The following is a 13,359-nucleotide window of genomic DNA, read 5'->3' on the forward strand; positions in this document are numbered from 1 at the left end:
ACTATTATTCATGGTGGGAGATTTTGAAAGGCAAATGAGGGGGCTGGGAACTTAGCTCAGTGGCACTGTGCCTGCCTCACAAGTGCAAGGTCCTGAGTTCAATCCCGGGTACCAAAAACAACACAAAACAAAGGCAAATGAGAGGGAAATGTGAAAATGTGAAGTTACATCAATTCAATCAAATTTTGTCTAATAGTATAAAGCAGTGATGTGAACCTTTTACAAACAGGCTACTGCAGGATGCATGCCATTGGTTCACCATCATTGATATAAACAGTATCCAGCAGTGTCTGACAGAGAGGTCAAACAAATACAATACTTATAGTGTGGATGAACAGTAAGTATTAGTACTAGCTTGGTTCTTGGAAAAATTGCTTAAATTTTCAGAGCTTAGTTTCCTCACCTACAAAGTGAAGGTTAAAATTTACTTTACATTACAGTGTGGGTCTGTGCATTGTATGGGGTAATCTAAATCACGTGTCTGGCGCATATCAGGTACTTGTTACTTTCTTTACAAATTTCTTTTAATCTCTTATAGATTTGTGACCTCATTTTATCTCCAGGGTATTCTATAGTGCTTCTGGACAGCCTCATTTTGCAGGTGAAAGGAAGACTTCTCTTGGGTGTCCTCCCCCCCCCTCCCCGGAGACAGGGCCTAACTATGTAGTTGAGACTGACTTGGAACTCACTGTGTAGCCCAGGCTGGTCTTGAACTCACAGCAATCCTCCTGCCTCAGCCTCTGGGAGTGCTGGGATTATAGGTGTGCACCACCATGGTTAGCCATGGGTGTCTTGATAAGACATTTTTTGTTTTGTTTTTTGAGACAAGGTCTTGATATGTAATTCAGGCTGGCCTCCATCTCACAGCAATGTTCCTGCCTCACTCTACAGAGTACTGGGATTACAGGTGTGGACCATCCCCAATGGGCATGTTTTATAAGCAGAGGAGCAACATAAGTGCTTTTTGAAGATTAATCTACTAGTGGTTTATAAAATAGGCTTGAGTAAAAAAAACTGGAAAAATGGTACTTCGATTACTAGCATAAGAATAAAGTGATAATTTGTTAAGGGCCTGCATTATGTGACAGACGAGTATTTAAAAACCTAATGTTTAAAAATAAAAAGCTAGCGAATCTAAGTAGCTAGGTAAGAAAAAAAAAGTTACAAAAAAGACTACAAATTTCCAAATCTGGTTCACTTAGAAAATGATGGTATTAACAAAAAATGATGAAGAAATCCGACTTGACTGAGGTGATGGCACCCACCTGTACTCCCACATACTGGGAAAGCTGAGGCTGGAGGACTGAAAATTTCAGATCACTCTTAGTGAGACCCTGTCGCAAAATAAAACATAAGAAGGGCTAGGGTATTTCCCTAGGGCCTCTGGGTTCGGGCGGGGGGGGGTAATAATTGGGAAAATAACAGGCGGATCTTCCCTTCAACACCTTTCTACAACTTCTGGCAAATGATGGCAAAAATTTGACTGTTTTTCTTCAGTGCCATCAGTGATCTTTCTTTATTTCACTCCTTCCACAGGCACCACCACCTGGACTGGAGAGTTGGAAGTTCTAGAACTTTGGTTACATCGTCTTTTTCTTTCTCTGGAAACTAGGAACACTCATTTTTTTTTTTTTTTTTTTTTTTTTTTTTTTTGCCTCCCTAGTTTTAAGACTAGAGGTTTTCTCCAGATGAGCAAACACAAAGAACTTCTTTGATTCTGGCTTTCAAGAGCGCGACAACACTGCCAAGAAGCTCAGCCTCCTCTCGCTCACGTTTGAAGCACAGCCCCTCGCAGCGAGCTGACGTCACTTCCGGCGCGCTGACGCTCAGTCCGGCGTGCTGACGCCTGCGTCAGCAAAGAGCGGGGCTGGGGGCACCGGGTTTGAAGTGGTGCGGGTCGGAGGACTGCCACCTTCGACGCTGTCTTACACCCTTGCTCCCCGGCCGTGGCGGGAACGAACTCGGGTAGGTGGCGGGGCAGATGCCCGAGGGCCCGCGCCCGGACGCCCCGCGCTTGCCGGCCGCTCCTGTCTGCTCTGCGGCCTGGGCCTGCGCCCCTCTGCTCTCTGGAAACTAGTACCTCCGCGGCGGCTCGGCGCGTAGCTTACGGGAGCCGCGAACCGTCGGCGCCCGGCCATGGCAGTCTCCAGGTGGGTCCTGCTGCTGACGAACGAACGGGTAAAGGGGTTGGGCGAGGCGTGGGCTTTTCTCAGCGGCCCAACTTCTAGAGAGGAGCGCTTCTCATTGTCACTGGAGTCCGGCGCCTACTTCCCTGGACTTCGGAGTTCGCCTCTTAGTTCAGGGATTTGGGCTCCGGCTTTTTGTGGTAAATCGGCTCGTGACTTTTACCCCCCCCTGGTTTACTAGACCCCGTGTGGCACGCTAGAGCTGTTTTTATTCTCTCCTTATCGTGTTTCTCTGTTTTGGTTTCTCTTCTTGCAGTTCTAGGAGAGTAATTCTCTTACCTTTCTTAGTATTCTAAGTCCGATCCCCAACCACCATTTCATGGCAAAAGTTGGTAGTAATGGTCAGAAGAGGAAAGCTTTGAATTACTATTGCCTGAGAGACCATCCAATTATGCTGAATTTTTTTTATTTACAAGATTAAGAATATGTTCTTTCCTGAGGTACTTTTTCTTAGTTTCATTCTTTTGTTGAGTGATGAGCATTCCATCGGCAGCATAATGATCTTAAAAAGATTATTAGCACCAGTTTTCAAGAGGTATCACAAATCTTAAATTATTTTGAAATATTGCCCAACGTGGGGAAACTAACAAATGTATAGTTGTAGGAGGAAAACTCTACTCTGTTGATAGAAAGGTTGAAACACTTTTTTGAGAGTTTTGATTTTGGTAGCTTTGTATGAATGAAGTAGGGGATAGACCCTCCATTATAGTTAGTAATCACGGGTTCACCAAGTTCTTTGATGAGACAACTTCATGAAAATTGGATTATCACATAGACTGAAGGAAAAATAGTGCAAGTAGTCATTCATTTTTCGTAATTAATCGAAGACATGCTTTGAGCATATTGTGTGCTAAAGCTTTATCTGTTTTACAAGAGAAAGAATAACCATCCCTCACAGACTCCCTAGATAACTGATGAAATAGTATGTGAGAGGAGCCTATGGGAGTTGGGTAAAGGAGGTTGCTAGGTACCCACAGTATGTGACATCTAATTTGTATTTTGTAAATTAATTAATCCATTCAATGTGAGGAAGTTATTTTGTGATATATAAAACTAAAAACCACCTGAATTCAAGTGATATTTTTAATTTGTGCAAATATGTGTATCTTCTAATTTGTTATTCATATAACTACAAACTATATACATTGTAAATGTACTCGGACATAAACTTAATATGAGATTTATCAACTGTTATAATGTTTAGTGAGTACTTTCTTAGAGTAGACTATATTTTTACAGAATTGGATGTAGCATGATAGAAAATGCTAGTGTTTAAAAAGAGCCTTATTTGCTTAAGGATCTACTAACAAAGTTTAGGACACCTGGTATTTCTGAATGAATGAGTGGATTTTGAAGGCTACTGCTTTATTCTGTGTGTTGTGTTTCCAAGAGTAGTTTTTTTTTTTCCTGTTCTTTTAAAATTATTTACTTTGCCAAAATTGTACTTTTAAAAAACTTGTAATATTTTTATGAAAGAGCTACTTTTTTGCTTGTTTTGTAATACAAATTCAAGGAATTTATTTTGAGATATCTTGTGTGTTTGGGGGATATTGCCAGGTTTTTTGTTTTTCTTTTCTTAAATCTGTGAAAACTTTAGTTTCAAAGTGGCCTTCTACATGCACTAAGCATATTTCTATGCTACTCTTCCTTTCTCTTGTTGGTGTGTGCTTTCGGAAATAGGCTCATTTTAAATATATATACATATATATTATTATTTTTATTTTTTCCTTTTTGGAGACAAGGTCTCGCTGTTCAGGCTGACCTTGAACTCACTCTGTGGCCCAAGCTGACCTCAACTAAGGATCCTCCTGCTTCAGCCTCCTGAGTGCTGGGATTACAGGCATGTGCTACCACACTTGGCTGTCTAATGTTATTTTATATAAAATAGATGGACGATAGTACAAGAGATGAAAGTCATTTGCCAGAATCAAATCTAAAATTTTTTTGTACTTAGTGTACATAACTGAAGAAAAACTAATTTTTTAGGACCTCATTTCTTTGTATTATTATTATTTTTTAATTGAGTTTATTGGTACATTTCTAGGTATACAGTACAGTTACATTCATTACTGGGATCTTGTACCTTTACATGAAGGACCTCATTTCTAACATAAAGGAAATGCTAAATTGATACCGTTGTTCCCTCATTTGCCAGGTAAAGAAATCCACAGGTTCTGGGCACAGTAGTACATGCTTGTAATTCCAGCACTCTGGTGGCTGAGGCAGGAGGATCACCTTTAGTTTGAGGCCAGTTTGGGCTACATAGTGAGACCCTGTCTCAGAATCAGTCAGTCAATCAAATCCCAAGGTAATCTTCCATTTTGCTTTTCTTTCATCTCCCATCCAGCCAGCTACCAAATCCGGTTCTGTCTGTTCTACTTTTCTAATCTTTATCTTCTAATCCTGTACTACCAATTACTACTGTCCTACATGCTGCCATCCTCTAGTCCAAGGTACCTACAATATTAGCCTCTCTCCTCTGCCTGTTTTCTGTGATATATTTCCCTCCAGTTTGACCTGCACATCAGCCATATTTTTGCTCATATGCAGATTTCTAATGTGACTGTTTTTCTACTTAAATCCCCCCTTTTTTTTCTGTTGCCTTAGTTCAAATCTCAAACATTTTACTTGATCCTTTATCAACTGGTTCTTGTTTCATCTTATGTCAGCTTCTTTGTACACCCCCTCCTTCTTCACCTTCTATCCTCCCAGAATTTGTGCTCTCACTTTTCACCCTTTATCTGTGGAGCACTCTTTTCCCCACATCAAGTATAATTTCAACCCTTTTTGGTCTTAGCTTGTCACTTTGTTTTAAAAGCCTTCTGAGATTTTACTTCACCCGTTATTTGCAACAATATATACCTGTCAGTCATAATACTTGTCACATTTTGTAATTGATTGTCTTTCCCTTGCTGAATTAACAAACTGTGAGAGAAAGGAATGCATTTTTGGTCTTTTTGTCTCTGTTAGACTGGGAGATACTCAGTACATACCCCCTACACACACATACTTGGGAGTGAACTCGGGACCTTGTGTTCCCTTCCTTTTTTGAGGCGGGGGAAACAGAGTCTTGCTATGTAGTTCAGGCTGGCCTCAAACTTTTTATGTAGCTGGGTCTGGCCTTGAACTAATGGTGTTCCTCCTGCCTCAGCCTCCCGAGTGTTGGGATTACAGGTGTGCACTGCCACGTCTGGCTGTTCCCTTCCATTTTTGAGATAGGGTCTCCACAGTGTTGCTCAAGCTGGTCTAACTCCTCTGGAGTCAGGCAAGTTTCCTGCCTCAGCCTCCTGTAGCTGGGGCTATAGGTCAATATTGTACTTGCTTTTACTTTGTAATTTGTGTATTTTTGCTCTGCTAGGGAATTGAAATCAGATCCTCCTGAGTATTAAGAAGATCCTCTACTACTGAGCCACATTCCCAACCTTGAATACTTACGAAATGAATGACTTTGGTTCATTTTGTGATTTTACCACTTTTGTGTAGTAGAATATTTCCAATGTTTTTCGGTGAGGGCTTCTGAATTTAGTTACATTTCTTCCACATGAAGGCAAAAATTCACGATAGCTTTGAATATTGGCCAGAATTAACAGTTTTTTTAAAAATCACCGGAGCAAGGCCTACCTGTAATCCTAGCTACTTGGGAGGCTGAGACAGGAAAACTACAAATTCAAGGCTAGCCTGGGCAATTTGCTGAGACCTTGATTCAAAAATAAAATAACAAAACTGAATAAAGTTCTCAATGGTAGAGCGCTTGCATAGCATGCCTAAGACCCAGGGTCCAGTTCCCAGCACAATTAAGAAAAAGTCAGAATAATTTTTAACATTTAGAAGATAGTAAATTCTGTGTTAGCATGGCCTTTTTGTAAGTTAGATGTTATAATACTGTATTTTGATTTAAAAAAAATCTAGACCCTGCTTATCTATAGGTATGATAAATCTTGCAAAAATAACTTTGTGATCCTCTATAATTACAAATATAATCATGGCATTTTAAGTTTTTTAAAAAATGCAGTGAAACTAAGCCAGGTGTGATGGGGCATGCCTGTAATCTTAACACTTGGGAGGTTGAGACAGGAGCATTGCCGAGAGTTTAAGGCCAGCCTGGGCTACTTAGTTGAGTCAGGGCCAGCCTGAACTAGAGCGAGACCCTGCCTCAAAAGAACCAAGAACAAAGGGTTGGGGATTTAGCTCAGTGGCACCTTGCCTGACTTGCATGTGCAAGGTCCTGAGTTTGATCCCTGGTACAAAAAAACAAAACAAAACAAAAATAACCAAAAAAACCCACCACCACCAACAACAACAAAAAACACCCACAAAAAAAGAGAAAAAAATTCAGTGAAATATCCCTGGAAGATGCATGATTCCTTTAGATCTTCGGCATATAATGTAGGAGTAGAGAACAGTATTGCCCTTAAAATGTGGGTACTAGCCAGTCTACTTGTTTTGCTCACTAATTTTATCATTTGCTCCTCCCACAAAATCAGCTCTATTCAATATAACAACAAACCACACCAACTTAGTGTATATTTGGGTATTTAGTGTTGCTTGCAGACAGTTTAAATCATAATTGTTAAATGTTTGAACATCATTGTTTTGCCTTTTGAGGCTTTCTTCTGGTATCTTCTTTCACTTAATCAGGATTAGACAACCAATGGTAAGGCACAGGTAGAGGGATTATTACAATTTAATCATTGGTGGTGAATCTATAACTGTTGGATTTCAAAACTTAATATAGATTTTTTTTAAAGCTTGTTTTTTATATCTTTGCCTGTTTACACCACAGTTGATTCAATTGACTGTTGTTGTACAACAATTTTTATCCAGTAGTTTCTTCTCAATCATAGAACATTTCAAAAATGTAGTTTAAATGGTTTTTTCCCCATGATCTATGCTCTAAAGGGCATGTCTAAAATGCTTAGACAATACTTAGGATTTAACCCTTATAGAAGTTATGCCTTAGGTCTGTGACATCTTTCTGTGCATTTGAAAATGATACAGTTCAAAAAGGACTCAGGAAAAAACTGGGACATAACTCTTATTGAAGAAACAAATTGCTACATGTGAATAGAACTCTTAGGAGGGTTTTGTTAATTCTCTGCACTACTGATACTTTGGAGAAACATTGTTTCAACAGGACTGCTCTGCCAAATAAAAGGAAGTCAGTCTCTATCTCTCCCCCTTTCTCCTTAACCCCCCCCCTTCATTTTTTAAGACAGGGTCTTGCTATATAGACCAGGGTAACCTCAACTTGTAGTGATCGTCTTGCTTCAGCCTCCTGAGTGCTGGGATTATAGATCTGGGCCACTGTGCCTAGCAAAAGGATGTTTTTTGATGTGGGGTAGGTCTGTAGAGTCTTCCTAAAGACAGGGAGATGCTAATATAGGCAAAAACTTCCTTAACCTATATGGGACAACACAAGTGTGCTCCTTTAATGCTAATTTTGGTCCATTTTAAGATTGACAGAAAGTACTACATATTGTAAATTAAAATTTATCAAATAGTTCATTCTTTAAAAAATTTAGAGTTAGGACTGGGGATTTAGCTCAGAGGTTCGGTGGCCTGCCTTGCAAGTGCAAGGACCCAAGTTCAATTGCTGGTACAAAAAAAAATTTAGAGATAAACCAGGAAAAGGAGAGGTAACATTACAGGAGAGTTTCTTCTTCACACTGTATGGTAAATTCCTCCCAGTTTGTTTGGTTGAATTCTCAAAGTACTTGTATGAAGTTTATTTTGTAGTGCTGGGATCAAACTTAGGGCCTTTTGAATACTAGGCATTCACATGCACCCCAACCCCCTTTTGTGTTAGGCGTGTTTTTTTTTTTTTTTTTTTTTTTTTTTGTACTGGGGATTGAGCTCAGGATCTTGTGCTGGCAAGGTTGGTGCAGTGCCAGCTGAGCTAAATTCCCAGCCCAAAGTGTGTGTTTTTGGACACAGGGTCTTGCTAAAGTTTCCCAGGCTGCCTTAAACTTGGGATCCTCTTATGCCATCCTCCTCAGTACTGGATTTATAGTGCACTACCTTACTTGGCTTGTTTTTAATTGTTGTAATACATGACAAAATTCACCATATTAACTTTTTAAAAATGTGTAATCCTGGGCTGGTGATTTGCCTCAGTGGTTCTGCTGCCTGCCTCGCAAGCACAAAGGCCTGAGTTCAATCCCTGGTACCAAAAAAAAAAAAAAAAAAGTATAATCCTATATAGTTTTAAAACCAGATATTTATGAGGAAGGTCCTAATATTTAATTTTGGGGGGGTTACTAAGGATTAGACCTAGCTGGGGCTTTTGCACTGAGCTGCATCCCAGCCTTTTTTTTTTTGTTGTTGTTGGTTTTGGTTTTTTGAGACAGGATCTCCCTGTGTAGTTGAGACTGATCTGGAACTATGTAGCCCAGGCTGGTCTCACACTCACAGCTATCCTCCTGCCTCAGCCTCCCAAATTCTGGGATTATAGGCGTGTACCACCACGCCCAGCTCCAGCCTTTTTTTATTTTGAGATGGTATCTTATTCAGTTTTCCATTCTGGGTTTGAACTTTTTTCCATTTTAGCCTCCCAGACAATTGGGATTACAAGGATGTGGCACCATGCCTGGCTTTATTAGTCATTTTTAGCCTTTAAAGCATAGTCATAGGTGGTACATACCTGTAATCTCAGCTTTTGGGAAGCTGAGGCAGGAGTACTGCCAAGACTTCAAAGCCTGCCTAGGCTACATAGTGAGTTCAAGTTCAGTCTGAACTGCATAGCGAGACCTTTTCCCTCCAAAAAAGAAAAAAGAAATAGTCATCCGAGAGGCTTTAGATTGTTAAATCAGGGATGGAGGGTAGGAAAAGAATTGTCCTGAAAAAACTAGCATAGGTTGTTTTTCATCATTATTTATTTACCAGTATTTACTGAATGCTTTCTGTGTTCTAGGCATAAGAGACATACCAAAGGAAAAAGTAAGGTGTTCATTCTCATGGAATTTCTATTTTCAAATGAGGGGTGCACCTGAACTTGCATCTAGCTCTAGTGTGGTTCCTTTGTGTGTTAGAATAGAGTACTTTACAAAGCCATCCTTGTGACGTATTTTGTCAGTTGACCTTTCTCAATTTTTCAGATTTAATTCTAAAAATAGTGGTGTGTGTGTGTGTGTGTGTGTGTGTGTGTATCCCTAAATGGGATAGAATAGAAATGCAGTATGTACTTATTTTTTAACTGTAATACAGTAATCTGGGATATATTTCATAGTTTAAAGTGAGATTTTTTTTTAAATTTTTATTTTTGTGTTTTTTCTGCTATGAATTATCCTAATGCAAACATCTGGAGAGGAGAGAGGTTAGACTATAGCTGTCAGACAAACTTCTGCAAACTTCTTTGTCATATATCTTTTTCTCAGTAATTTTTTTTTTTTTTTTTTTTCAAATTTGGTACTGGGAAGATTAAGCCCAGGGCCTTTGCCCTAGCTACACATTCCCAGCTTTTTTTGCAGGGGGTGGGGTACTGGGGATCAAACTCAGGACCTTGGCTTGCGAGTTAGGCAATGCACCCAGCTCTTTTGTTTTAAGACAGGGTTCACTAAGTCACTGAGTTGCCCCAAATTGGGCTTGAATTTGGGATCTTATTGCCTCAGCCTCCCAGACTGCTGGGATTAAAGGTATATACCACCACACCTGGTTTCCTTTTCAGGCAATATTTAGAGGTAAAATATTGTGTTCTTTCTTTGAATTTAAATCCAGATTGAAAATGGGCCAGATTACCTTATGTCTTATTTATTCTACTCAACAGTAAAGAAGGGATGGCAGGAAAGTCACAAGTTTGAGTCCCATTGGGGCAACTTAGAAGATTCTGTCTCATGCTGGGTATGGTAGCACATGCCTGTAATCCCAGCACTGGGGAGGCTGAGGCGGAAGGATCCTAGTGAGTTTGAGGCCAGCCTGGGCTATATAGTGAGTTCAAGGTCAGCCTGAACTACATAGTGAGACCCTGTTTCAAATTAAAATAAAATAAAATAAAGGATGGATGGATGGATAGATAGAGCTGGGGTATAGCTCAGTGGTATAGCACTCTTATGTTTAATCTCCAGTGCAGGAAAAAAAATCTTTTGCATTCTATGTACCTTCCATTCAACTTGACATCAGTTACCTCTGTCTTCCATCTGTCTGTCCTTCAGAGAATGAAGAATGGCTTTTTTTCCCCTGCTAGCTGTTCTGTAAGAGAAGCTTTAACCAAAAGAATTACTGTGGTAAGTAATAGTACTGTGTTCCCTCAGTCAGTCCTCCTTTTCTTTCCCTTCTCTCCTGACATCTAGCTTCTTCAGACTTCTCTTCACCGAGGGCCTTGTCTGCCCTTCAATGTAACACTGACCCAATCTCATGCCCTTTCTCTTTTCCCTACCTGTTTACCATACCTGCGTTTCCTACTGTGGCCTAGGCCTGACATTCACCTTGCTTGTCTCTAATCTGGTTTCCCTGGGGCAACAAGTCAGACTGCCTTTTATTAGTTTCTTAATCTGTTCATCCCTTTGTTCTTCCTCTTATGTGGTGTCTAAAGAGGAATGGAGAATTCCAAAAGGAACATTTTTGTATGGCTGTTCCTCTCTCCAGGAAGGCAAGTTTAGCTACTACTAGAGTGGAAGAAGTGGGAATAAATAAGCCTGGAAGTGAAGGAGAGAGTAAGCTAATACACTCTTGGGGTAGTTGGCTGGTGGGGGAGCAGAGGTGAAATACGGTATTGGGATAAAAAGCTCTACAGAAAGGAGAGGCAAGAGGAACTGTGTGGCTGTGTGACAGGATCAGCATTAGGTTAGAGAGGAGCCAAGGAACTGGGGCAAGAGTGTGGCTCCAAATGAAGTGGGGTGGCAGAGGATGAAGGGAAATTTAAAAAGGATGGGAATTATTGAAGGAATACAGTACCTAGTAGTCTTCCAGCTTGCTCTTTGGAGCAGGAATGACTGATGTCACAATGCTGAAGTACTGCTATGCTGATATTTTCATTTACTGAAACATTACCTTAGTATCATTTCTGTCATTTTTAAACTTGTTTTTATGTAATATAGCAATTTTAGATTAAGGATGCTTCTCAAAGGAAGCAAAAAATATATATATAATACATACTTTATTTCCTTAAAATTAGTGCTTAAATTGGGTGCTGGTCCATAATACCAGCTACCTGGGTGGCTGAGGCAGAAGGAACACAAGTTATAGGTCAGTAGGAGCATTAGTGAGACCATGTCTCAGAATAGAAAATAAAAAGGGCTAGGGACATAGCTCAGTGGTAGAGTGCTTTCCTAGCATGACTGAAGCTATGGGTTTAATTCCCAATACACGACAAACAAATAAAAAGTATCCAAACTTTTCCCAAGAAATTCGAACTTTGAAGGTCTCCTAACTTCCAGGCTAGGTATTTTTCCATTTTATCATTGTTTCCTGTAGCAAAACTGCTGTAAGTTCTATACATTGTAAAGACAGTACAGTGTTGTTATACTGCATATATATAGCACATACAAATGTAAATCCACTGCAGCATAAATTTGGCCTTAGAGTAATTATTTATAATAAAACTTATTTAAATTTTTATAATTTTGCCTGCAATAGAATGTAGATGATTTCATTTATGGTGAAGGGATATTTAGGTCTGATTTCATTTTAGAACATTTTAAGAACACTAATGATCAGAAAAGTTTTCTTCCTCCTAGTATCTCTTTTCACTAATCCTTTAGTAAAAACCAGTGAAAGAATGGGTAAAGGCGAGTATTTAAACATTCTTGAGCTGGGGATTTAGCTCAGTGGTTCTGCCGCCTGCCTCGCAAGTACAAGGTCTGGAGTTTGAACCTGGTACCAAAAAAAAACAAAAAAAAACCCAAGCAAAACAAAAAAAATTCTTGAATGAATAAGGTGAAATAATAGTTTCAAAGGGTGGAATATGGCTGTGCACAGATATGTATGCGTAAATTAATTTTTCCATGTCTTTTAGAAACGTGTTGCCGTTTTACTAGTTTTAATTGCTTAACATATTGTTCTTTTTTAATAAATTTTAAATTTTATTTCACCACCCCCAAGCCCTCTACCCTCCTAGAAGTTTTGTTTCCATAAAGTACTTTTCTTGAAATAGGCCCTTTTTGCATAATTTTAACTGTAAAATGTGAACTTTACCTTACAATGTTCTGAAATAATTGAGAATCTCAAGGTACTTTTAGTATTCTTGACTAGAAAAAAATTTATTGTAGTTTTCTTTATTGTTAGTTTCTTTTTTGCCGGGTTGGGATCCAACCCAAGGCTTTCCAATGCTAGTCAGTGTTCTACAGTTAAACTATTTTAGTTATATTTCTTACCATTTATAATGATTTTTTATGCTTATTAGTGATTGATTTTTTTAAAAATGCCATGTTTCTACTGTTTGCCTCTTACTGCTCACGAAAAAGCTTTTATTTACTCCCTTACAGGCTTACTTTTGTAATAAAAAACTTTCAGAATTTTGCTTTGTAACTTTTTCGTTCTTTGTGAGATAAAAAGAATTCCAGAAGTAATAGGAGCCTCCTTGCAGTTTTTGAATGCTTAATGCTTATGCTTAATTTAGGGACTTTGCTTGCTTTCTCTTCCTCTTTAGATAAAATTTGAGGATGTGTTCACCAGATCTCCCCTCAAATCAACATAGTAGTCCTTCTCTTATTTTTATTTTTTTTCTTTTTATTGAGGTTATTGGTACAATCTAGGTATACAATACAATTACATTCATCATTGGGATTCTGTACCTTTACATAATAGGTCTTGATTCTCATTTTTTCCCCTTGTCCCTGCCCTCCCTTCACCCTCTCCTCCCCTCCCCATTTACAAACACTTTATTTCCATCTTTTCAGTTTCTCATACTTTTTTCCTCTCCCTTATTACCTTTCCCCCACCCTTCCCACTTTCCCTACACCTTTAGCCCTTTTCTTCCTATTTCACATTATTGATTATCTCATTAGGATCCTGTGTACTATTATAGTTTTTCACACCAAAGAAACTATTCAGTATTTCAGTTAAAGAAATCTCTGTATGAACATTAAAAATAGGGAATCCTAAAATAAAACTAAAAAGGAAAGTAAAAGAGAAAAGGCAATGATGTAACATCAAAATAATCCTTAATTCTGGAGATGAAAATGGTCCCTGAACATATTTAAATTGCTTCTCGCTCTTATAGTCTTATCTTATTCTTTTT

General features: G+C 39.0%; 1 protein-coding gene across 1 annotated transcript in view; it reads left to right on the forward strand.

Annotated features, from left to right (window-relative positions):
* Positions 1-1,841: 1,841 nt before the first annotated feature.
* Positions 1,842-13,359, forward strand: part of Btaf1 (B-TFIID TATA-box binding protein associated factor 1) — a 100,951-nt gene continuing 89,433 nt past the window's right edge. Inside the window, exon 1 of the mRNA XM_010632100.1 lies at positions 1,842-2,150. Coding sequence (XP_010630402.1) covers positions 2,137-2,150 — 14 coding nt within the window. The 5' untranslated portion in view covers positions 1,842-2,136. The remainder of the gene's footprint in view (positions 2,151-13,359) is intronic.

This window comes from Fukomys damarensis, unplaced genomic scaffold, assembly GCF_012274545.1.
Source record: "Fukomys damarensis isolate Sample0158 unplaced genomic scaffold, DMR_v1.0_HiC HiC_scaffold_20, whole genome shotgun sequence".
Classification (NCBI taxonomy): domain Eukaryota; kingdom Metazoa; phylum Chordata; class Mammalia; order Rodentia; family Bathyergidae; genus Fukomys; species Fukomys damarensis.